This window comes from Trichoplusia ni, chromosome 16, assembly GCF_003590095.1.
Source record: "Trichoplusia ni isolate ovarian cell line Hi5 chromosome 16, tn1, whole genome shotgun sequence".
NCBI classification, from domain to species: Eukaryota; Metazoa; Arthropoda; class Insecta; order Lepidoptera; family Noctuidae; genus Trichoplusia; species Trichoplusia ni.
In genome coordinates this window covers 1,147,817-1,174,511 of record NC_039493.1, presented here as the reverse complement: position 1 = coordinate 1,174,511, position 26,695 = coordinate 1,147,817, and the positions used below count along the sequence as shown (strand labels likewise).

The following is a 26,695-nucleotide window of genomic DNA, read 5'->3' as shown; positions in this document are numbered from 1 at the left end:
GAATAACTAAACGCGTTAGTGCACTGCATTGACGTCATCGATAAAAATACAGGCGGTTCATATATCATTCACATGGAAAATGTATCTTTGTGTTCGGGCGTTCAAGTCGATTTTTGTTGAGTAGAACCTTGAAAGGCAGTACAGTCGCACCGCACTTTGGAAACGCGTTCGTGAAACTATTGGTGCAAAAGGCTTAAATTATATTTTTCGTGAAAATATAATCAAGCTTCAGTGTTTAAATTGTGTTGAAAATAAATTAAATAATACAAAATGTTCAGCGGAATCGCAGGTTTGTATATTTTATTTAGTTGAAAATATTTTGATGAAACTGGCTTCATGAAGTTAAAGCGAACGTTTGTTTAACTTTGAAGACTAACTTGAGGTAAAATCATAATAATTTAATCTAAATCTAGCGTAATAATTATTCTTACTGCATTTGAAATAAAAAGTATGAAGTTTTAAAACCTTGTTAAAACTTAAAGCTAGTTTAAATTGGCCACTATTTTATTTCAAAATTCGCACCTGTTTGTCCGTAGTTATTTTTAGTAGCACTCTGCATGCTTTAGTACATGAGTACCTACGTATTTTTTTATTATTACATTAAAAAATCGATACTTATTAAGTAATGCTCGTTGTGATCACCTAGGGAATACTAAGTATTAATTATTTTTAATTAATGTATATTTTAAACATTATTCACAAGCAATATTATACGTAGAGTAGAAAATAATTAAATTAAAGTACTATCACATTTTTAGCCTTTTATAATAGTTCAATTTATTCAATTTTGTTATCAATTGGTACACGGTTGGTACCATAAAAAACACGATTCTATTTTTTAAACTTGATTCACATTTTGTCGCTCTTTGCTACTTACCATACAGGCTACGTAAATTCAAACCTGTTTTATTCATTCAGCCACAGGAAAAATAACATGTTGAAAAGTATAATTATATATTAGTTTGTTAGCAAGCGAATGACTACATTTATCTTACTCATTGTTAGAAACCTAATTACGTACGTAGATTGGTATTTCTACTATTTTTATGGCTTACTCCTACAATACCAAACTACTATTTCAATATTATCATACATTTGCTAATAAGTACTAAAAAGTGCGTAATTAATTAACGCATGGTCTACTCATTCCATTATTTGATTGATCAAAATAAACGAATTGAATTTTAGCTTTGCTAGTTCGTTAATTGTTTGACCTTTAGGATCGTACAGGGCCCCAATTGCCGATGATAGAATTGAAATTAGATTAAATTTGACACTGAATTTGTAACACAATAGTTGGAAATTCATTGTATTTCCACCCCGTAATGAATTTACAGTTATTGTGTTGCAAAATGGAATATCAGAATACGAATAGTGTTATTTTAATCCAATTTCCATCAATTCATCGGCAATTGTAAATAGCGGGTTTGGGGCCCAGTGTTAGTAAAAGTGGTAGAGTTGTTCCAGAATAGTTCTAAGTTCTAACTAAAGCCATCTTTCTGTGATTTTGCATGGTTCTGCGATATCCTTACCGGTTGAATATCGATCAAAGGTAAATGCATTTGCATTCTACCGTATTACTCTAACATTGAGATCGTTATTTCATGGGATGCAATAAACATAAAAAGAAGTATTTAATTACAAGATAGTATGTGACAACTTCAGACACAATCTGAAATAATCAAATTTTTTTACTCATACTTTGCGATAAACCATAGCTATACATTGTATGTATACGAAATCTCGACATAAAATCTACAAGCTTCGTGACTCTCGGCAATTAGATGTACAAAATACACATTCTGAATAGAACCTTTCCTACAAAATTTTGTTCCATTTATTATTATACTATACTATATCAATATACATTCATTATGTCAGAAATACCGCTCAATACAGTTCCGCAATCTGCAAAGGGGTGGACCAATGCAGGTATCATTATGTAACCTGCTCGGACTGTGTGGCTCTTGTTTTAAAGCTTGCTGCATTTTGTCTCCAAAAAGTATATCCAAGTTTTATTACCGACCTCTTTTTAGTCAAAAACGTAAGACTCGTAAGTTTAATTCAAAATTCAAACTTCGAATCGATTTGTTTTTAGAAATGTCTGGCTGGTCAGCTTTCGGTTTCTATACATACAGCTACATACACACTGCACATACCTACTTACAACCTACATGCCTCAATAGACCTCTATCACTTCTGTAGTAGTAGGAATAAAGCCCTGACTTCGATCACCACAGTACTCAACACTTCCAAAATGAATCATCTTCGTAAATAACTGCAGGAATACTTCGTTTGTTCTCGTCCTTCTGATGTCATTGTTGTTTTGATCTTTGACCTATATTATTTGTTGGATTTAAGTTCGTTTAAATATCTCCTCATAGCCGCCTTATCTTAATATAGGTAATTATGAATATTGACGCATTAAGAAACGATTTGACCATTGTGAACCCACGAGGCTCGTATGACAGTCGCAAGGTCAATGTGCCCGAAATATGTCAGACTGTCCAGTGTTGTTGGACTTTTTAGAGTTATATAATCGAGTATCAAGCGATCTATTATAATAATTTAAGCTTAAGATCTTGTATTGGGCAACAATTTTGTTTTACTATTATTATACGTATAAAAATTAAGAGCAAGTTAAAACCTCCTTTTACTCCTTCCATTTATCCTAGTATATGGCTAACAGCTGCCAGTTTTACGTGAAGGAATCCAACTCATCCCGTCTCTCCCATTCTGCATCTGACACGAGGACTTTCGTTGTTCACCTGCGTAAATATTTAATTAATCGTGATAGGTACAGTTATGTTTATATTTAGCTCTTCAAAGTACAGCGCTAGCCCTACAGGTTGTCCTATCGTACAAACGTTACAAAACCAGTTTTCTCGGATGACTCATGTAGCGCGGTTACAAATGCGCAGTATTACAAAAGGCTTTAACGTTTTTCTTAGCTAGGATTTAAAGTAATAGACAGATCGTTGAATGCATCGCGTTCAGATGTGACACAGTCATGTTTGATAACACGTTGCTATTGGCTGGGCGTGACCTGACCCCAGGACCTCAGAGGTCACCCGTCACGCTCCACATGCATCAGATAAGGCTGGCATTCTCACGTGAATCACTGCATGACAGACACCGCCATTAATATGATTCCATGTAATTATTTACCTTGTCATTGTGTCAAGACTGTGTGAATCTGCGAAATGAGTAAAAAATCAAGTTTAATAGACCCTTAGCGAAAGACGACTAAGCCACGACCACACCATGAAAGGGCTGGCCAGTGCACCAGCTGAGCAGTTTTCTTTATATTTGTATTAAGAATTATGATCTAACATGAGGAAATGTAATTAGACACAAACCGCTATAAATATGCTTGTACAGTTCGACGCAATAACAACAAAATATAATGAAAGACGTTAAATCTCAAATCTAATTCAGTAAGCAACTACGCAGTAATCGTATATTCCTAACACTTAGTTCTTAATGGTGTTATACGAGTTTCAAACTATTTAACGACGCGAGTCACGTTCGCGATTGGAATTCGCGCCAATACTATAAAATACTAATGGTTTGTTAATGCAATACTCTTGTTGCTATTCCTAGTGTTGCACTTCACGTGTCAAATTAAAAAAAAGAACGTGACCTATCCCGCCTTCGTTCGCAATAGGTCAAAGCATTCACCATTCATTTCATTCGTTCCGCATTCAATAACCAATTACGTAAACGGGAAGTGCATGTTTTTATTAAGCGTTAGGAGTGATAATAATAAAAAATGAGTATTATTGCATTGAATGTGCCTTGAATTCCGATCTTATACTTTCAATACTCAATGGAACGGACTTTACATAAATATGATTGATGATCTAAAATGAGCAATAAAATGTCAAAGATGAATGGTAGTCCTTGATCTTTAAAAGTAAATCTTCGAGAGAGGTTAATATAGCGAGCATAGTTACCTAAATTGCGATCCGCCAACACTTTTCAACAATAATGATTCCCTAAAACGCAGTGCCTTACTTCAGAATAATCGTCCAGCGCATCGCTGCTGTGCGGTGTGCCACACGTTAAAATTTAAGTTTTTATATTTTGACATTTTGTCGCAATGCAGTGCGAAAATCTTTCTGAAACTGCACTGCGTTGCGACTCTCTTTTTTATTACCTTCTTTAGCTACTTTCCAGTAGAAAATTGTTAAGGAAATAGGTATCTTTATCTAAGAAGAGAAGCCAACAAATAAGATTGGAACGCTCTCGTCGCTATAGGTAGTCGTCGTAACAAGGAATGTATTGACCGAGGCGAGGGCATGTGCACTCACAGCCTCCCCTGCGTCATCTAGATAAAGTATCACGCTGCACAGTTAATTGAATAACATCGCGGTACAAACAGAACCATACATATTGGATGGAGTAATGGAAATTATGTAACTGAGTTGGAATGGCTTAGAAACATTCTTGAAATTCCTTTTCTTTATTAGTAATTAATTATAAATATTACTCAGTGGCTTCCGAGAAAAAACAGCAGCAAAATATAATAGAGTATCTATATCTAATGCAGGGTGCTCGTAATGAGATAGAGATTGAGGGATGGAAATATAAGAGAGATTCAATATTTTCGCAGGCGATCTGAGTTTTGAGTGGAGTTTAATTAAAAACTTCTTACTACATAATCTGCGAAAAATTGTAATATATCAACATCATGTACACCTGCGAGCCGCGAACAGTTGTTTTGATTCAGGGTCACTAGGACGAATCGATGTTATTTAATAAGTTATGATTCACGCGCGTGAATTGCGGAATCACGCTAGGAATGTGCTTTGTTTATGTGCCAGATTGCGTAGCTGGTATATTTAGGCTGGTACTGGTGATTGACAAAAACCAGGCTAAAACTCTTTCCAGGAACTTACAAAATAGGTAATTAGAGGGGAATATGCATACTCAATCTTTAATCACCTCCAAATAGGTAGAAAGATGTCCTTGCCCTCCTGTGGGACATTCACAAATTGGTGTTATATATTAGTTTAATAAATTCGTAAGTTTTTCTAGATACTGGCGACACAGATAAGGGGAAAACCCCTTACTATATTCAATAGAGAGTATTGTAGAACACAGACTGTGTTATAAGAAAAGGAAGCTGATGTCATATTTGTGGTTTTATATTCCCTAGAGGAATCATGAGTGTATTTTGCGTCGAAAATAATACAAAATACAATAAAAAATATGTAGAGTTAAAGGAAAACTATCTAAGAAATCTACTTACTGCTGAAAGCACTAAAACAAAGCTAGATTAAAAAAAAGATAAACCTAAGAATAAAAACGTTTATATTAGACGTTCCCTTAAAAGCAGCACTCAATAGTATTATTCCTATGTCAGTAGAAAAATTCCCGAGCAATTTAAACACAATGTTACAATAGAAACAGGCATGTTAGTACAAGTTCTCTAGCTAGGCAACAACAATGTCTTTCTTTATCTTCATAAAGACATTGTTCTCTTTGTACAGTAAAGTAATTATTTCAGTTCATAATCCTTTGTTTATTTCCGGGTGTATATTTGTAAGCAGTCACGCGTCACTTTCAACAGCTTTTGGCAAGAAAACAGATTTCAGAAAACGAGAATCATTTTAGTTCCGGATTTGGGGAAAAAACGTGATGTTTCTTATCTTATCTAGTAGTCCGGGTTTACAAACAATGTGCCTGTAGTGATCGATAGCAGATTACGTCGGATCGGTAATTACACATTGTTTTGTCTTTAATGAGGGTAAATGAGATATTTTGGACTAATGAGTCTATGGGGCCAAAGTTTTAAAGATAGGGATGACTAGCGATAAGACGGCAATTTTAAATAACAACTACTCTAAAAATACAAACTTGTAGTAATGGTTATAGTAGTTAAAAGACTGACAACCAGGATGCCGTGATGCCCAGGTAACTGGGTTGAGGAGGTCGGATAGGCAGTCGCTTCTTGTAAAACATTGGTACCTTTGACTGGAAGCCGACCACAAAATTGTTGGGAAGAGGTTAGGATTATGAATAATGGTAATACTACTATTTAGGTAAAACACAAACGTGGATATCGTTGAGCAGATCTATCCAGCCTACCTGCTAATTTATATTCGTGATAATAAATAATTAAATTGTTCCCGGGGTCAAAGTTCATAGTACGTAGGTACGGTCTATTCCAGAAGTTGAATGAATTATTATGAGTGTAGGTGTCGGCGACGCACTCTCGTCGCATTGCGCAAATTGTCTGGAACTCGGGACCTGTTTTGGCTCCTCTCATATCAACCAAGAATTTCTCCCGCTGCTATTGGTTATTCCCTGAGAGCGCAATCTGTAACAGAATGGATAAAATTACTTATGAACCCAGATGTGCCAGTAATTTGACCAATTTAGTGGACAGAAATTAAAATATAGATACCTACGACATAAATAAGTTTAAATTATTTAGTGTTGACTATTGAATGCTGGCTCTATATTTATTCGAAGAGTAAATTAAAACGTGGAAATGATGACTCAATTATGTTATGTGTGACCTTCTACATTTGAATTAAACTCCTACATGAGAAATATATGAGTAATAACAACCTATTACCTACTCATAATTTTCTGATTTTGAGATTTATCATTGATTTGTTTTAATTTAACAAAACGACTCCCGTAGTAAGTAGTTTGATCCACGGGAGATTTCACAAACGTTCAAGTCACATGCACAGAGACAGTCAGATTCAGGACAAGTATTCGTGAATCACACAATGCTTGCCCAAGCGGGGATCGAACACGCGACACGGCACGTAGTGTTTGGCGTGATGACCTCAACCACGCGGCTATCCGTGAAGTCTATTTCAGGAACTAAATCAATCTTGTGAAAATATTGCTAACCAGATAAAGGAAGGTCATTCCAATTTGAACGTACATCCACTCGTTTCTGAATCGGCTACGCTTTTACAACCGAATATAAATTACATTGAAGATAACAACGGATGTTATCTGCAAGACCAGAAGCAGAACTTTCTTTATCTGATAGTGAAGCTAATCCTATATCATGTAGATGATAACCGATAATAAGAAGATTAAATAATAATACAAATTTCTCGATAGTTTTATGTAGTGTTGTTCCGATTCGATTTTTAAACTATTTCTGTTGCGTTGCAATTTTTTTTAAACGACTCCCTCTTAAGTAATTTAATCCTTGGGAGGTTGGTGTCAATAAAATTCAAGCCACATACACAAAACACCCAGACTTAGGTCAAGCATTCGTGGATTACACAAACGCTTGTCCTACACGGGGATGGCGTCGCATCGCGCTCAGTGGGTTTGGTGTGGTGACCTCAACCACTCGGCTATCCGTGCACTCAACAATTCATGACACAATTTCTCCTTTGTTTTGCATTTGCGCATAAACGCTCTTGTGTCTGCTCTACTGCGTCACAGTAAAGGAGTATATTTGGTACAAAAATAATTTGATGTAGGTAACCTTAAAAACACCGAAATCACGTCTAATTAGATGCTATTTAGAATATTGAATCTCAATAACGTGTTACTTGTTCTAAGCTGTAGAGTCAACAAGGAAACAATCATAAAAAACACGATATTTTGTTGAAACAACTTCTGTGTACTTATATTTTTATCATAGAAGATTGGTTTGGTAGATCCGGAAAAAGAATTTTCCGTTTAAATTAGTTCAGAGCAAGCTAAGCCTTAATCCTAGTTGCAGAAATCATTGCCAACATTTTGAAGTCAAACTAAAATAAACATTAAAAAAGGTTCAAAGTTTACTGTAATAATAGGGTTATTATTAATCACCTAACCAAATTAAAACATATCACTAACATACTAAAATTTTCCTTATAAACATGAACATTGGACAGTACTACGACCAGGTGGGTCAAGCCGGTCCAACAACAAATAAATATTACTGCGGACCAATGTGAGCATACACACAAAATTCCTGCATAAATTACTCTAATCTGGCGTATAGCTAATGACAAGCCGCCCGACCCAGCGTGATAACACATCCCCGTCAAAACATTATCTAAAGGTCACATAGTTTGACCAGTAACGCTGAATATGCATCGGATCTCGGTAAACAATGTCAACAAATAGAATTCATCGTAACAGAGAGCAACCAAAACAAATCTCGCCGCTGCATGACATCACCAAGGTCAGCCGGTGCGGGGCCCGCCATTATATTAATAACTGAGGCACATCACGCATCTCCCACTAACACACCACAACACATACACGATCGAAAGAGACGGACGATAACGATGGGTCTTACGCAAGCCACTCAGAAATTCTTAGCGTTTGCAGTAATTAAGCCTTTGGGCATCAACAGGAATGTCGGTACAAACAACATGTTAGCTTAAGAAAAACTAAATTACGATCAAAATAAGCGACGGCTTCCAGTCTCGTCCTAAATTAGTTCAGGTCCAGAAATTTCGATTTGTTACCTTTTCGCAGGTAAAAATGTTCAACTGAATTATTACTGAATATTTACACGTTTCGGAAACTGCAATAACCTCAAAAACTTTTTAAGTACATAAGTTCTCGGCTGAGATGATTTAATTCTACCCCGCGCTTGTAAACAGTTAGCTGTTAAGTTATTATTTTAAATCTATACTTAAATTGGTTTTCTAATAGCCACGTTTTTTTCCATTGCATTATCAAAGAGGACCTTTAATCTGAACATAAAGTTGTTCATTAATTCCCTCCACAATAGTCTCTAGAGAACACTAATGAATGAAGACAATAGCTACTAATCGCCGTGACTCACAGAAGTCACAGACATTCATAATAAATAAATAGCGTCAACACTATATAAATAAAGTTTTCAATAAAGTCACGTAATAATGATAAATGTTATAGAGAATTAGAGATGTGACTTAAATGAACGACAAATATGTAGGTATCATTCGTTCTTTTGTCACAAATGTCAGTTTATCGATCCGTAAATTGTGACACCGGTAAGTTCTCAGGTGGAAAATAATCCTTTGTTCGATTCGACCTTGCGGTCAGTCTGTGGCCTACGAACACCTACATAATTAGTACAATGAAACTACTAAGTAACAATTATTTAGTACAATGACCGACCGTTGATTAATTAAAACATGTACAACGTGCGTGTTCACCTAACTTTTAGCGGATATCTTTCGGTTAATCTAAATTAATCTAAAATAACTATTTGAATCTATTATTAAATTAATTTACTTTATTTGGTTTTGACCGAGCTTTATCAAAATCAAAAAGTTAGGTTATCTTTGCTTAATGTAAACCCATGTTTAGTTAACGTGTGGGTGGCCTAATTTGCCACCTTAATTATCTTGCTACGAAATAAAATACTGAGTAATAAGAAGTGGACTTATAAGGTCCTCAAGTTAAATATTAACTAATATTAATTTCATCACAATACAGGATAAACTCAAATAGAAACTGCCACTTGCGTGACACGTGTGTTCAACAAAGAAGTGAGCAGCCATGTTGGGTACATTATTATAAGTTCCATTTATTTTGTAAGACGTAATGACATCACGGGCGGTAGATGGAAGTGTGATGTCACGCAGCTTGGACGTCCATACACCGGATATTTATCTCAATTGGATACACGCGTGTATCGGCGAAGGAATCTGTGTGTAATGCCTACACATTACTGATGTAATGCGGGCTATTGGATAGGATATTCTTATGTCTTTGAGACATGGAAGTAATTTTAATAGGACTTTAAACCTTCCATACTTTGGTGGGAAAGGAAGTATCAATATTCATCAAAAGAGAACTGCTTCGAAATTTATAAATTACGAACTTCAAAACATTTCAGTAGGTATAGACATAACTGCTGTGATAACATCAAGCTCCATCCATATAAGTTTAATGTATGTAAGAATATTGCATTTTAAATGTGACTCAAACGATTCGAACGGGTTGTTCGTGTGTTAGGTCACAAATGGTGGCGCACTGCTCATAAAACCAGTCTGGCTCGATCGATACCTGGATCTAGACCGGGGCTCGCAAGGCCGAGACCTAGACTGGCCGGCGTCAGTTCACTGCAGGAACTTCAACTGAATGTTTAATAAGTGAAATGACAGATATTTTATTGATTTTTTATGCGACATTTGACTTGTGTAGTACAAATTACGGAAGCTAGCTAGTAATATAATATCGATTGCTGCGTCGCTCGTGTAGCGTTATTACTAACCGTTACCCAGAAGACAGATGTAATTGAACTTTTATTGGTACTTCCAGACGACAATAATACACGTAATTGACAAAGAAGGTCAAAATGAATGTTTTACTACCCCTGATACTTTATGGTATAATAAATTCTGATCTAAGTCGGTGAAATTTTAAAAATATGGAACAAATGCACCGGCTGTCTTACTTTTCGCACTATTTTAATCCGCGTTGAAGTTTTGCGCGACTTGTTATCTCATAGTATATTTTTAATCTCGGTAAATATAGATAAAACGTTCGCGGTCGATCGTTACTTCGTTACGCGTCTAGATATTGAATAAATTTACTACTAACTTATATTCCTACTCAATAAAGTAGCCCAGAAGAATGAAATTTTCCATTGCACAATAGCAGACCACGTTGCGACATCCAATAATTTTACACGCAACAGGAGATAAAATATTAGTCAGCTCGCCCTTAAAATAGCTTACAAAATATATGAGATAGGAATCGACGCACTCCTTTTTGCATGGATTTAAATGGTTATTGCATCCTTGTTTAAAACACCTTATGAGAAACTTATTCTAATATTACTTAACTTATATTAAATATAAAACGAAAACCGGTTTTCATTCAGTAGGTAGTTTTAATTTGTTTCCACGACGTTAATTACTTTGATTCTCGTTAAATCAAACCAAGAAAGCGGGTGTAGGCGTGTCTGCACTCGGCCATGCTATAATGTTCCCACTTCGAAGCTATTCAGTACATCAATCAGCGAGGGTTACGAAACACGCGGGAACAAGCGAGCAATGATCCCGGGTTGACCGACTCGCAACTCGGCACTCTATTTTCGTTCGGTCAATCGGTCAGGACATGCGACAGTATCGATCGTATTCGATTTGTCAGACATCATGAAGATGGTTTAATTGCGTGGAATTTGTAACGGGAACAAGAGTAATGAATGAAATCAAAACTATGTAATCTTTGCGTTTGTAAATATGCTCAATAGATTGTGAAAAAAAAAAAATTACCTTATAAATTTACACTAAGAAAACTTTTACTACATTAAAAGAGACTTTACTAATATTTCTTTATAATACTCTTAAAAACACCAAGTAGATTTCGCCAGAGAACTACGCAATATCAGTAATGTTGCTTCCTCCATAAATATAAACCTGAATCAATACTAGTCCAACACCATCGCCCATAAAAATTCAACGTATTTTTAGAACACATTACCTACATTTATCTAATCTATAAAATTAGAAATCATAAATGTATGGAATACCGGCTCTACACTCATTTAGAGATAATTCTGTATCATATTACGTAGAGTAGAAATAGAAAATATCGTAATACTTTGTAAAACAACTATACTAGTGTTGTCCATGCACGTAATCGACTAATGTTCTGTCACCACACTATCACCATGTTCGTTATGATAACAGTTATTTTTGGGCCGAAAATCACTGTTCACAACACCATTTAGTTAGAGGTAGATAAGTAAAGAGTAAAGCATGAATTTAGATGATTATGAATAATTACAATGAATAATTTCTCAATGTATTTCCACGCTAACGGATAGACAAGAACCTTGGTGAGTTCTTTTATTATTTTAAAAGATTTCAAACATATTTTACACACATCATCAAGACAACGTAAAGACATCTGTAACTAGTTATAACAGAGCGTTTTGACAACTGATTTATTTGAAAAAATCTGCTTAAAAAACACGGAACGTTTCCTGGAAACGCTTTTATCATGATGGATTGTGGCAATGTTTACGAAAGTAGCGAAATATTGTCTCATTGTGTCCCAAGAAATATTTACCCGAGCCCACGTATCTTATGAACATGTTGGTTACTGTGGGTGGAGGGAACCGCAAGACGGTCATCATATCTACCTAGGTACCTAGTACTTAATTCGTGGCTCAGCCCACAACACTTATTGTCCTGTCATTTCCTAGTAAAGGTGGATATAACCTGTTTAACATTACGGATAATATAAATCTTCAGACAGTGGCTGGCCCACCTTGACCGCACCAGGTTCGCTATGGAAATCAATAAAGAGGCGGCGTTCCGTCGCCTCAACTAATGCGACGTATGCTTTGTATGAAATCGATAAAAAGGCTTTTATTTTACGGTTAAGGTTTTAACCTTAAGGTTTATATTAAAACAGTTGTTGGTAAATGAAAGTTACCTAGTACAAAGAAAGATTTCGGAGATAGGTTTTTTTTATAATACTTCAAAGTATTTTGGCCTAATATGTATTACTGTAGCCTGGAAAAAAACTATTACACTGGCTGATTAGGATGTTAATTATAAACTATTCCGTTACTGATAAGAATTAACAATATTGTATTTCACTTGTTTATAAATTACGGATGTCGAATTTACTTTCGACGAGTACCTTACGGCTAAACATTATGATTCAAAGTTTTTGCGTACTAATGTTTATATTTACATCTTGAACGTAAACAAGAAAAATAGTGTCCGTATCTGAGAATCAATTTCAGTTCGTAACACATCAAATATTCATTCAATATTTATTGCAAGTACGGCCTTTGTTTACGAGCGCAGTCCCTTTCCATTTAATCGTTAAACTTTATAGCCCATCCGACTCTCATTTGAATATATTAATGCTAAACATCGGTGCGAGGGAGATAAACACATTTACACCGATGCAGTTACTCCAGTTTCTTGAAACCACATTGAACTTCAAGGAGTGTAAATTATTAATAGGTTCGCATTTAAACGAAAGATTTAGCTTTATGGCTAACAGGTTCTGACTAGGATTAGGTGAATCGAATAAGACTACACGAGAAATTCATATCTGTTTATAAATGAGGTATTTTAAAATAAGATTTAATGCCAACACAATGTTTTGTAACAAATAGTGATGTACGCTTACTAATCGACTAAACCAACAGGTGCGTTCCGAAGCATCGGCGAGAAGACTGCTTCTCTCTTCGAGCGCAAGAAGAAGGATGCCGAGCAAGTCGCCGCGGAGAAGGTGCAGGAGGTAGCCCACGTGGTGGAAGACCAGGTCAAGAAGGCGGGTGAGGTAATCGGGGGGGCGCAGAAGAGCGCGGAGAGTGCCGCCGGGACAGGTGAGAATTGGGAACACTTGAGAAATAGGCAATGTATGTATGGAAATACATATGATGTGTTCTGTTAGTATGTATGATGTGTCAAATATCATATTTTAATGTTTGCGTGGATTAATGAGTTAATCGATTTAATACGTATTACGTTATGTCATACGAAAGGTTATAACCTCATGGACTTGGGCGGTATTTGCTAGAACGTTTGGAATTCTCTGGGTGATAGAATACTCTTTATTACCACATAAATACGGGATTAGATAAAAATAAATAGATACAGGGTATAATTTCAGATTAAAAAGATTCATGTACTGTCCCGCTCAGTTTATAAGAACGGGACATAATATGTAGAAGAAGCCGCGCAGTTTTCTTATACTTATTATAAAAATCTTGCCTTCTAAGTTCATTATTATCTCAAAACACGTATTAATAAAATTCTGGACGGACTTATATTACAATCGACGCAAAAAAAACCATTTCGGTGGTCGATAATAAAGTCTTTTCGGTATTAACGATCCGTTTCCACCAGATTTATATGGAAATCCATATCCTGTTATTATTCATATGTATTTGTTAATGACGCAATTACGATGTGTATATTTTTAGTATAAATATGTATTCAACTGTTCAATTTGATGGGTTTTATAATCATCTTTTTTGGAATATAGATATTTCATACCAAATACAATAAAAATATACCATTTGTGGTATATTAGCACTTATTAAATTCATATTAAAATACGTTTGTTATAGATAAGAATATGGTAATTCCTGTCGATGTATTTTATTTATATGGAGAGTTCTATGTGGTATGGTAAAGCACATTTGGTGTAAAAGTGTCAGAAGAATAATTAGAAAAGATGATGAAATAAAGTATTTCATAATGAATTATTTAAAACCAATTGACCTATTTGATGTTACTCAGCTATTGCATAATACATTAGCTACAATATTTACCAAGTCCAATAGTCAATACAAATCGATCAACAGAATTGGGGCTATACAGACATACATGTATTTTGGCCATATCGAATACAATATATATTACTATGTCACACGTTTTCCAGATAACATGAACTACTTACTATGTTTTTGTTACAATGATCGCTGCACATAATTTATTTAATGAAACTATGTTAATTATGGAGCACTGAACCAAAAAGGTAGATAGGAATTAGCCTTCTTAAACAAGAAAGTGAAATAACAACTCTTTCATGTAAAATACCTTAAATAGGGAATGGGGATTCGTAAAATATTAGTTTGTCGCTGTCAGTGGAGTTTAAATAATTTATACCAATACCAGGCCTATGCTGTGTGTGCCAATCTGTGGGAGATCAATAGGCATCATACAGGGAATGTTTGCTCTTGCTTGGTGATTTCAGTTTTCAATATCACGATCGATGTTTTTATTTATTTTTTCTATTATCGCTTATCAGTTTCTTGCAAGAATTAAGAAAGTAGATACAATTTGGAAGTCACATCGTGACTCTTGCGTTGGGGTGGAACTACTCATGCATACCAATCAATTCATAGATCTACATAGTCATCACGACAAAAAAGTTTTTTCTAAATCTGGTTAAGTCTCAAAACAATCACAAGAATATCTGCTTACTCAAAAAAGTTCCTCGCTCAGACTAGCTATTAAAAAATACATTTAGGTCGATTTTCAATCTCTGTATTCCAAAATTCTGTTTTTTTTACCAGCCGCTGACGCGAAGCACTCAGCCATCGATGCCCTGGACAAGGAGCTATCGAAGGTCTCCCTGGCTGCTGGCGAGGCTGCAGACGCGGCCAACAAGGCCGTGGCTGACGGCAAGAAGGTCATCGACACCACTAAAGGTAGGGATGGGACTTAGTAGGCTCATATTTACAGTTAGTCGATTTTCTATCCAAAATATTAGATGTTGCTTTCCTAATTTAATTTTGCTCGTATCTATTAAGTTTAAAGCATTACTGTTGTGTTCTGTACCTAGTTGTTGTTTTGTATTTTTTTTGTTATTTTGCTAAACTCCATTTTCGTTGCTCCCATTCTGTAGACACATTGGCCACGACGGTAGATAACACGAAAAAGGCCGCAGAGTCTGCCTACAACACAACAAAAGGTAAGATTAATATCGGGTATTATAACCACCTTCTTTCCTCCTTACCTCTTCAACTTCACAAATTAACTTTGCACTAGATATATTTACGTTTTAAGACTTGCTCGCTCAGCCGTTGACACCGGCAGAGCTTGCGCAGACTCGGCCAAAGGTAAATAAACCTTCCTGTCATCAGAGCTTTCTTAAAAATGGTGGGCGGGACGTAGTGTTGGCAGTTATTATACTGACGTATTTATTCTTTGTTTAGTTTAACTTGTAATTCTTTTTAGTAGGTACCTACCTAAATATATTTAATTTGTTTCCTTGTAAAATAATGTTGAATTAAGAGGTTTTTAAACATAAGTAAAAACATATTTTATTAAAATAATTTTCGAAAATTGTTTTATTTTAAAACTATTTTTTTTTCGAATTTTGAAAAACTCTCCTTTTTCTGTGTTTGCGTATTAAGTAAGTACTATTTATTATTATTTGTAGATACAGTTTCAAGCACAATTCAGAGCACTGTAGATACCACACAGAGAGTTGCCCAATCGGCTATCGATACCAGCAAAACATATGCCACAACCGCTAGAGGTAGGTTTCACGAGCACACTAGTCTTCATACCAAAGTACCTAGACCTACATTATCATAATTATTATTTACCATTGTAGATACAGTTGCTAGCACAGTCAATAGTACAGTTGAAAGTACCAAAAATGCCGCGCAATCTGCGGTTGACACTACAAAGACTTACGTTGACAGTGCAAAAGGTAGCCATTTTGAATTTGTTTTTTTTATTTATGTTGTGTGCTTCGTGATTGTGACTAAACATCGTTTGATTTTGCAAATAACGCTTTAGATACTGCACAAAGTACTTTCCAAATGGCATATGACGCGTCTGTTGGAGCTGCCAGCTCTGCTTATGGCATGGGCTTATCATATTTAGAAACAGCCAAAGGTAATTTATTAACATTTGTTTTTTTTTGTTAGTTTAGTCGATTTTTGTCAACTAAAAGTTACTAAAATAATATTGTGTGTATTTTTTCGATTTTATATTATTTATGTAGATTTTCATTTGCATATTTTTATATCGTAGATACAGTAGCAAGCACAGTAGATAGTACAAAGAAAACAGCACAGAGCACTTTAGAAACTGGGAAAACCTACGTCGACTCAGCCAAAGGTAACTAGAACATTCAGCCAGGGAACTGACTTTATACTGAGTTTGACTCGTTGTTTATAAACTATCGTAATTTTAGATACGGTTCAGAGCACATTTCAGAGCACTGTAGACACAACTAAGAATGTCGCCCAATCTGCTGTTGAAACTGGAAAGTCGTACGTTAACTCTGCTAAAGGTAAAACAACCACTTTTAACTAAAATCATTATCACATACTTAAAATCATGTACGACAATTCTGAGTTTTGTTTTTCTTTATACCACACATATAAAAATAATTTCGGAAATAAATCACAGTAGGTTCAAATTGTAGAAAATGGCGCAGTTTAGAAACCCATAACTTGATACTTATGACTTCTGATAAGTATCAATGATCAATTATTCGTTACTTTATTTTATGCAGTATTTAAGGTTTCGTCTTCATACATTTACATTCTACTGTTCCTCTTCCGTTTATTTTTTTCTTAAAGTCATCGGTAAGTCTCGGCATTATCTTTATTGGACCATGAAAAGAAATTGAAATGTGGAAATGTTGTGTTAAAAATTGTACATTCCAAAATTATATTCATACTTAAAAAATAACATAAAGCTTCACCGAATAGCAACATTATTCCTCGCAACATGAATATCGTCCACGTGCCCTACACTTCCATAAAATTCATCATAAATGCATTTTTGTAGATACAGTAGCTAACACAGTGCACACGACTGTTGATACCACGAAAAATGTGGCCGCGGCCGCCGTTGAGAAGGGCACAACTTTGATTGGTACGGCCAAAGGTAGGTCAAAAACTTCGTTAATTCAAATTGAGTTTTAAGTCACGGTAATAAACCATACTTTTTTATTTTAGAAACTGTTGCAAACACTATTAGTACAACTGTAGACACGTCTAAGAATGTTGCCGCTGCTGCTGTTGACAAAGGCACTACCCTCATTGGCACCGCTAAAGGTAGAGGCTTTTATTGTCATTATCAAGCCATATCATTGTTGAATCAATTACGTCCATTATTACCCTTGTACCTGTCAAACAGTTTAAATTTAATTTGTTTATTTATCTCATACCATGGAGTTTCCTCATATCATTATTTTTAGTCACAAACGTTGTGACGATTGACAACTTTAATAAAATATGTCACGCTAAATATACCTCCTAAATATTTCCGCATTCTTCATTTAATTATTTATTTAAATCATTGATCAGTCAAGTAGCTCATTTTATTTTTTTTTTTGTCCTACAATTAGATACTGTGACAAGCACTGCACAAAACACTGTAGATTCGACTAAGAACGTTGCGGCATCAGCAGTAGATCAGGGTTCCTCATTCGTTGGGTCAGCCAAAGGTAGTAAAAACTGGTATTAAATTAACAATTCGATTGTAAATAAGCAATATGATGATAATGGTCCTATATTATTGCTAGATAACGTATCAAGCACAATCCAATCATCTGTAGACACAACTAAAAGCGTAGCATCGGCTGCAGTGGGTAAAGGCACTGAACTATTTGGTACAGCTAAAGGTAACTAAATTAAATAACATTTTTATAACATACATCAAAATGTTGGTAATATTGTGGCTCATATCTATTATTTGCTTATAGACACCGTCGCAAGCACAGTAAATACCACTGTAGACACCACTAAAAACCTAGCCGCAGCAGCTGTAGAGAAAGGCACAACAGCTATTGGTACTGCCAAAGGTACATAGATCCATCAAAACAAAATTTTAATACCCTTGCTATTCATTGTTTGTGGCTAATCCCATTATTTGTATAAAGATACCGTAGCGAGCACAGTAGACACAACCAAAAACTTAGCCGCGGCAGCTGTTGAGAAGGGCACCTCAGCAATAGGCACTGCCAAAGGTAGAGAGAATCAACCACATGTTAATAATTCCCGTAGATTCGTTTTGCTTTGTGGCTAATTCACATGTTTTGTATGTAGATACCGTAGCAAGCACAGTTCACACCACTGTAGATACAACTAAAAACCTTGCTGCAGCAGCCGTAGAGAAAGGCACTACAGCAATAGGCACAGCCAAAGGTAAAAACACTTCTTAAGATGTTACTTTTTGTTTCATTTTGTTTTGTGGCTAAATTTCATTATTTGTATGTAGATTCCGTAACAAGCACTGTTCATACAACGTTTGACACTACTAAAAACATTGCTGCGGCAGCTGTAGAGAAAGGCACCACGGCAATTGGCTCAGCTAGAGGTAGCTAGACACATTCACATGTTTATAATTCCCCATTACTTTTATTGTTTTGTGGCTGATTCCCATTATTTGTATATAGATACAGTAGCGAACACAGTTCATTCCACTTTTGACACAACTAAAAATCTTGCCGCGGCAGCCGTAGAGAAAGGGACTACAGCGATTGGGACTGCGAGAGGTAGAAATCATAGATTTACCATTCGTATTTGTTTATTCACCTTGTATTGTGGCTAATTTTCATTATTTGCATATAGATACAGTAGCAAGCACAGTCCATACAACTGTAGACACGACTAAAAATCTTGCCGCCGCAGCCGTAGAGAAAGGCACTTCAGCAATAGGCACAGCCAAAGGTAGAACATTGACTGTTTATGTATTCATTTTTGTTCATTCACCTTGTATTGTGGCTAATTTCCATTATTTGTATATAGATACCGTAGCAAGCACAGTAGACACAACTAAAAATTTTGCCGCGGCGGCTGTAGAGAAAGGCACTTCAGCTATTGGCACAGCCAAAGGTAGATAGAGATATTTGAATATTTTGATTTGCCTATCATATTTTTTTCTAAATATATTTTAATTTGCATTATTTTGCATATAGACACCGTCGCAAGCACAGTTCATACAACTATAGACACCACTAAAAACCTAGCCGCAGCAGCTGTAGAGAAAGGCACAACAGCTATTGGCACTGCCAAAGGTACACATATTTCATCATCACTTTTCCTTTTGTTTATTCATAGTCATGGGTTAATTGCTAAAGTTCATTATTTGTGTGTAGATACCGTCGCAAGCACAGTTCATACCACAGTAGATCATACCAAAAACTTTGCTGCGGCAGCCGTTGAGAAAGGCACCACAGCGATTGGTACTGCCAAAGGTATAAAATATTAAAGTCAAGTCAAGTTAACTTACCAATCATTTTTACTTGGTTGTTTATCGCTAATTCATGCTATTCATATGTAGATACCGTTGCGAACACAGTCCAAGCTACAGTGGACACCACTAAAAATGTTGCCGCAGCGGCTGTAGAAAAGGGCACAAATATTATTGGCACCGCTAAAGGTAGAAACTCGATTTGCTATGATTTTTTGTTTCTTTAGTTGGCATTTTTAATAATATTCATATTTGTATTGTAGAAACCGTATCAAGCACAGTACACACGACTGTAGATACAACTAAAAATGTAGCTAGTGCCGCCGTTGAAAAGGGCACATCATTTGTGGGAAGTGCGAAAGGTAGATTTATTTTTATTTGCTTTATTTCGTTTATTACATTTTATGCTATAAATTTTCATTTTATTTTTATTTTGTAGACACAGTAGCAAATTCTTTACAAAGCTCGGTAGGTGCAGCGGGATCAGCCATTGAAACAGGCTCATCACTTTTTGGAAAAACTAAAGGTAAACTTCTTCAACTTACGGGGCATCATATGAGGCGTTAGGATTTGAACTAAATCGTCATTTAAAAATCCTTATTATTTGTAGAGACGGTAGCTAATACCATTGATTCAACCAAAAACGTAGCAGCTTCGGCTGTTGGGACCGGCGTATCTTACGCAGCTAGTGCCAAAGGTAGTTTTTCACTTATTTTTGGTTGAAATTCATTATTTTCTCTGAGTTCCTTAATTTCGCTGATTTTATTTCCGTAGACACGCTTGCGAACACTGTCCATAGCACAGTAGATGCCACTAAGAATGTAGCCTCCTCAGCTTTTGACAAAGGAGTATCATTTGCAGGAAGTGCTAAAGGTATATCATCATTTAAGTTATTTTTATTGGCTTCAGGCTTATATTAAACTCCGGTATTTTCCTTAGCTTTGATTTATTTATTTTGTCCCATTATTTTTATTTTACTTGACATATTTGTTCGTTTTACTTAGATACATTATCAAGCACTGTAGATACAGCTAAGCACGCGGCAGCCGGTGCCGTTGATACAAGCGTATCGTTCTTAGGATCAGCCAAAGGTATAATTTGATCTTTTGAGTGAGTTATAAACGTTTACTTGTATCATTTTATACTGTGTTCTTTACTGCGTTGTAGATTCAGTGGCAAACTCAGTACACAGTACGCTAGACAGTACGAAGAGCGCCGCTGCCTCGGTTGTCGACAAAGGAGTATCTATTGTGGGCGGTGCGAAAGGTACAAGCGAAAACGAGTTCTAGACTCATAACGTGTGTGAATAAACAACTCAATAAACTTGTGATTCTGCAAAACTTGATTGTACTTATTTCAATTTAACTTTTTGTTTTCCCTGTAATGCATGGTGGTTGGTTGCTTTTTACTTTCTGTTATTAATTTTTCTGTTTTCATTTTAACATTTTGACTAACTTTTCTGTAGATACTGTAGCGAACAGGCTCTTTCATCATGACAGTGCTGAGAGCGACTTGAGTAACAGCGAAGGTAGGTGAAAATTCCTTAACTTTTTATTTTAGCTTTTACTAACTGTATTTATATTTATAATGCGTGTGTAGTATAGATTTTCAGAGTGTTACTGAACATGGGTAAGCTCATAATGGAATCATGTCAACCCGTAATTGGCTTACTGTATAATAATGTTATTTATTATTTTCAATGCAATATTATTGCTTATTGTTACAGTTATCAATTCAATTGTTTTGTCAATAGCACCCGTTATTGACTTGTGTTGATCGGACAATATTTACCTGTATAAGTTTATTTAATCGTCTACTTAAGTTGTGTATTACATTATCGCGCTCCAGCATTGAATAATATTTAATCTTTACTTGCATCTGTATTTTAGTAGAAAATATAAATTGCATAATAATATGGCAATTGTTTAACTTACTTGGTCCGAATGTTTAAGAAGTCAGAACAGTATTAATATTTTTAATCATTGTAGATCTAATTGAGACCAACATCCAAGAATCTTCAGATCCCTCTGAAAATGTGACTGATGTTTGTCAGAAGGCAGTCACGAACACAAAGGGTATTTAAGCGTGATGCGTAGCTTACAGCTTTACCATAATTCTTAGCTATAGTGTGATTTACAGTGAATATTAACAGTTTGACTAGATTCATGTGAAAAAATAACGGAATAAAAATCATCTTAATCTTATATTGCCCAAATTGGAAAAAAGTAACGATGCTTAAACTAAATGTTTTAAAGAATCTTATAAAAATTTGGCCTATAAAATACACATCACATGCAGGAAGTTTTCATACAAAGTCTAATGCTTTTGTTTTTGACTTCGAATTATTAATTTAGTTCATGTTCTGTTTACTATAAAATTTCCTACGCTTTCCGGTCTAACTAGAAAACGTGCTAACATAGTTTGTGTGATCAAAAATAGTAATCAATGTATTTATAATCTGAGCTAAAACACTAGCGGGTTCTTTTAGCCTAGACTGGAGTGACAAATTATGACTTCTAAAAGACGGTAATTTAAGCAGATCTTCAAAATTACTTTTGATGTTAAAATAAGTTTTTTGTCCGACAGACACGGTTAATGCGACGGTGGATGCGACTAAGAAGGCCGCAGAAGATGCAAAGGCCCAGGCTGCTAAGGCCGCAGAAGAAGCCAAGGCTCAGGCCGTTAAAGCCGCTGAGGATGCCAAGGAAAAGGCCAGGCTCGCCGCCAAGGCCGCCGAGGATGAGGCCAAGCGAGTTGCTAGTAAGTACTAATAGATAATTTTTCTTTAAGATTTTATCGACAGTTGCAGCGAGTTTCACCACGAATTCATCATTTAATGAAACCAGCATTTGAATTATGCGTTTACTTGTGAATCGCAGTAGTTTGAAACGCGATCCTACGTAGGCCTCGAGTATACATAAAAGAGAAAGCAATTTGTCCCGAATTAATTTTAATTTATAATATCCTGAACTTAATTGTGGTAGGACAAAATGGAGTATAAGAAAGATTTGCGTTAACTAGACTTCCAAAATAGCCTACTAATAAATATTCACTGCTGATTTGAATTCTTTCAAAAGCTTCCGAACACAAAATTTGCACAATTCTTCTAAGTTTCGACTCCACTTTCAGACGCAGCCGTAGAAGAATCAAAGAAGGCTGCTGAGAAGGCAGCCGCGGACGCCAGCAACGCCTTCAACAGCACCGTGGACAGCACCTTGAAAAGGGTGGAGGACGCCGCCGACGAGGGCATCAAGAATGCCAGCCAAGTTGTCGACGCCAAGACCAAGGAGGCTGACAAGTACCTCAACGAGAAGAGGGATCATGTATGGACAAATTATTTAAAGATATTTTTACTATGAAGTCATCGGCACTGAAGTGATTCTGCCTTCGTCATTTTATTTGACAGTGTGACACGTCACATCTCAGTGTGATTTTTGGCTAGTCGTTCTTGAATCCCCAACTCGGACCATTTGAATTATTTTTCCAATTCAGAACTAGGTACCTACCTTTATTGGAAATTTATCTACGACGTTTAACAACTTCCTTTGATTCCGACATTCCAAGAAAAGAATTTAGTTCCATCCTAGTTATACCCAAACATTTATAGACATTTTTTTCACAGAAATACTTGTGTAAAATTAAAGTCGTTATCATCTGGTCGGGTTCAAACCCGTTCAATAAACTCGATCATCGATCCGTTGCCAATGTTTTTGCGAGCCAGTTCTGGCAAATGAATATAAATTTCTCTTGTTTTTTCAGCTTCTGACGAACCTGTCGTCCGCTGTCAACGATGCTTCACAAAACGCCTCTGGCCTCCTGAGCAAGGGCCTGGCCGCCTTCCCCAAGTAAACTGCTTGGTCGGCCATCATACACCTCTACAATCATCGCTACCTTCACAACTGTTTTACGAGAATTTAACAGATTTCGATATCTACCTGAAATATATTTTATTTCAACTTCTCGTTTTAAAGCTTCAGATGTTCAAGAATTTCCAACTGATCTTTAAAAAAAAAATTTTTTTATTTGTTTTTTTTTTCTACCGAATTGTTTTTTTATCGTCCAATTTTGTTTTGTGATCGCCTAAAGATTACTAACTCTGTTATTTTCCCGTAAAACATAATTTTGATTAGTCCTCACATATTGTTTATAAACATGCACTTTTTCATAAGTTTTGTTTTTAATTAATACTTATAGTACAATATTGTATAGTTTATAGTTGGTAAGTTTTACTAACAGTCAACGTTATTATAACTTTGCTAAGAATGAAAATTAAATACTTATTGTATTGGCGACGTCCTCGCTTTTGACAGGTGCTGACTGATACATTTTATTTATAATTTCAATGGTTTCATATAAAACAAAAAGAATTTTACACAGCTCAAAATAAATCTTTAAAATTAGATTATAGACATATTTATACAGTTAAGCAACCTTTTTTCAAAAAAGTATAATCTTGCGTTTTATTTAAGTCACAACATTTGCAATCTCATATGAAGGCGTCTATATTATTTAAGATAAGTTTAAGTTACGTTAAGCTCATTTTATATTTTGCATTTTAAATGCATTTCGTGAACACGTCTCGAATTTCCATTTCTGCTTGGCTTAAAACCGTCCATGTACGCCTTTTAAAGTTTATGAGAAATAGTTTACTTGTTCCTACAATATAGTAGCTTACATACCCATAGCATAAGTCTCACATGTGATAATGTGAATACTAAACAGAGCCTAAAATAAAATATTATATAATATTTGTTACATTACTGCTTAGCAGTCTATTTTATGATACAAATATATGGATGTTAAAAATATTGTAGGTATTATATTATAAAATCAGTCATATTTTTAAAATGGCGCTTTGACATTGTTGCTTATTTAAAATTGAACTATATTTATATATTTTCTATTGGTTAAATATTATATAAAATCATTTTTAAAATTACCTTTACTTCCTTTATCTGTTAAAATTATGTAACTTACTATGTGTTGTTCAATAAATACATACGACTCATATTCTTTGTTGTACTTATTTAAAAAGCCAGAACTGTTTTGAAGGTTTTCCTACCTATTTCAATATTAATCAGGATGATCAAAAACTTTGATTCCTTATTATGCCATGGATGAAAAATCTCTGGCACTTGTTGTTTATTGATGATAATAAGGATAATTTTATTGCTTAATATTTATACTTTTAAAATTACCTGAAAGGTGCGCATTAGTAAAAAAAACGATGTCGCAACTGTTAACTCCCGCCTCCGAAATGGAGAGAGCTCAAAAATTGAACTTAATTATGAATAACAGTAAAACATTTTAAAACACAAAAAACTCATGGTAAAAAACACTTCAAGTGAATGATACATGCGAAGAAGGACAAATAATTGGTATCACAAGTAATATTTATCCTCATTTGCTTATAACTACCAGAATGCTCTACAACAAATATGTTTAAATTGCGCGCTTTTCCAACCGGAAGTCTGGTAACGCGACCTTAGTGTTGCCACTTAATTTACTTCACTTTTACCATTAAAAGTTTAGAGTAAAAAGTGGAGTAAACTAAACGTTATTTGACAACTTTTTCGACCACAAAGTGAAGTATAGTGTGTGTTGACAGATGATAAAATAAACAATCATGGCGGGGCTGGTTCGAGTAGGATTTTCTTTAACGAGAAATGCAATTTTCTCTACCTCTATACGTTCAATAGCAACTACTGCTCAGTTAAATTTAAAAGCAAGTAAGTTTGCACTGTTTCTATGACATTGTTCTGTGTGGTCGTGACATAACCTCAAATTGTGTAACTAGCTAGAGCTAGAAGTTTACCGTATTTCCTTACAATTTTAGTATTATAAGTGTTTTGTATAATTTTTCCAGTTCGTGAACAAACTGAGGGTTCGACATTGATAATTGACGGGGTAACAGTGCCCTCTCCCCGCACTGAACTCTTGATTCGTGCGGAACCTCCAGTGCAGGACACGGCTCTTAGCACATCAGAGAAGCCTCCGTGCTACATGTGTGCACTCGGTCTCGATGTGAAGCATACTGATGTACTTATTCTAAGTCAGTTCGTGAGAACAGATGGATGTATGTTGCCACGGAGAATCACCGGCCTGTGCAGACGACAGCAGAAGAAAATGGGCAAGTTAGTCGCAATGGCACAAAAAGCTGGTTAGTATTTGTATGTTTTCTAAATCATTACTCATGACTCTAGAGAGTTGCAGAATAAAGGCTTTTAGCATGCTGTGTGACACAATCAAAGTGACTAAAAATGCTGAACCAATATTGATCACATACTTGAAAATATAGAAGTACTGTAATACTAACATAAATGGACATTTAAATTATATATTCTTGAACCATAAATCAAGATACTAGATACTAGATAATAGATTGTTTTCATTTATATTTTGCTTTTTTCAGGACTTATGATGAACCTTACACCTGCAAATTGTAAGAAAGACCCAACAAAGAGGAGAGATTACAAGAAGTTCAATACATACTTTGATGAGAGAACTATATTTATGAAGAAGATTCCCAAGCCAGTGGACAGATTTAAGCGATAAGATTCTTAGAAAATATTTTACAAATAGTAATATTAAATGTGTAAATTAGTTCAATTTTTTTTTGTGATTTCCAAAAACCTATCTTTCTTACACACTAGCTGTTGCCCGCGACTTCGTCCCCGTGGGTAGAAATATAAGTTATGATTTATACCTGCCCTGTTTTTTTGTCATTTTCCATTATTGTATCTTCGCTCCTATTAGTCGCAGCGTGATGGTTTATAGCCTAAAGCCTTCCTCGATGAATGGTCTATTCAACACAAAAAGAATTTTTCAATTTGGACCAGTAGTTCCTGAGATTAGCGCATTCAAACAAACAAACTCTTCAGCTTTATATATTAGTATAGATTGGCTCATTACATCCCTGCCCTGATATAGTACAAAATGCAATATTATTTTGCAAGCTACCCACATACCAAATTGAAATTACCAATTCTCATTGTGGTAAATTAGTGGTTATAGTAATGACCATGAAGTTGCAGTACATACTGAGCAAAGGCCTCTTCCTTAGTTTTTTTTATTGCGCCAGC

General features: G+C 35.3%; 2 protein-coding genes across 30 annotated transcripts; both read left to right on the top strand.

The window, feature by feature from the left end:
- The first annotated feature begins 69 nt into the window (after positions 1-69).
- LOC113502218 (perilipin-4-like) lies at positions 70-24,623 on the top strand. 29 transcript variants are annotated; one of them, XM_026883679.1, is made up of 33 exons: positions 71-289; positions 13,091-13,270; positions 14,969-15,103; positions 15,301-15,366; positions 15,838-15,936; positions 16,015-16,113; positions 16,203-16,301; positions 16,440-16,526; positions 16,603-16,701; positions 17,205-17,303; positions 17,375-17,473; positions 17,767-17,865; positions 17,944-18,042; positions 18,124-18,222; positions 18,301-18,387; positions 18,467-18,565; positions 18,639-18,737; positions 18,817-18,915; positions 18,992-19,090; positions 19,169-19,255; positions 19,339-19,437; positions 19,519-19,617; positions 19,704-19,802; positions 19,877-19,975; positions 20,053-20,139; positions 20,224-20,310; positions 20,388-20,486; positions 20,618-20,704; positions 20,781-20,879; positions 21,602-21,688; positions 22,200-22,373; positions 22,743-22,936; positions 23,373-24,623. In XM_026883679.1, exons 1-33 carry the CDS (start codon positions 271-273, stop codon positions 23,460-23,462), a joined length of 3,348 nt encoding a protein of 1,115 aa, XP_026739480.1. In that variant the 5' UTR covers positions 71-270; the 3' UTR covers positions 23,463-24,623. The 29 variants fall into 29 exon arrangements, with proteins under 29 accessions (XP_026739491.1, XP_026739489.1, XP_026739497.1 ...); XM_026883680.1 differs by lacking the exon at positions 21,602-21,688 and adding an exon at positions 21,079-21,141; XM_026883690.1 differs by lacking the exon at positions 17,944-18,042 and having other exon boundaries at positions 70-289.
- A 570-nt stretch (positions 24,624-25,193) lies between these two features.
- LOC113502220 (28S ribosomal protein S18a, mitochondrial) lies at positions 25,194-26,222 on the top strand. The gene is made up of 3 exons (XM_026883710.1): positions 25,194-25,342; positions 25,480-25,773; positions 26,026-26,222. Exons 1-3 carry the CDS (start codon positions 25,240-25,242, stop codon positions 26,166-26,168), a joined length of 540 nt encoding a protein of 179 aa, XP_026739511.1. The 5' UTR covers positions 25,194-25,239; the 3' UTR covers positions 26,169-26,222.
- Positions 26,223-26,695: the final 473 nt, after the last annotated feature.

Excerpts from the sequence above, each read along its gene's own strand:
- LOC113502218 (XM_026883679.1), top strand. Across the intron at positions 17,866-17,943 it reads ATTCGTTGGGTCAGCCAAAG|ATAACGTATCAAGCACAATC; the intron begins GTAGTAAAAACT and ends TATTATTGCTAG. Across the intron at positions 18,223-18,300 it reads AGCTATTGGTACTGCCAAAG|ATACCGTAGCGAGCACAGTA; the intron begins GTACATAGATCC and ends ATTTGTATAAAG.
- LOC113502220 (XM_026883710.1), top strand. The coding sequence starts at position 25,240 with ATGGCGGGGCTGGTTCGAGTAGGATTTTCTTTAACGAGAAATGCAATT. Across the intron at positions 25,343-25,479 it reads TCAGTTAAATTTAAAAGCAA|TTCGTGAACAAACTGAGGGT; the intron begins GTAAGTTTGCAC and ends TAATTTTTCCAG. Across the intron at positions 25,774-26,025 it reads CGCAATGGCACAAAAAGCTG|GACTTATGATGAACCTTACA; the intron begins GTTAGTATTTGT and ends TGCTTTTTTCAG.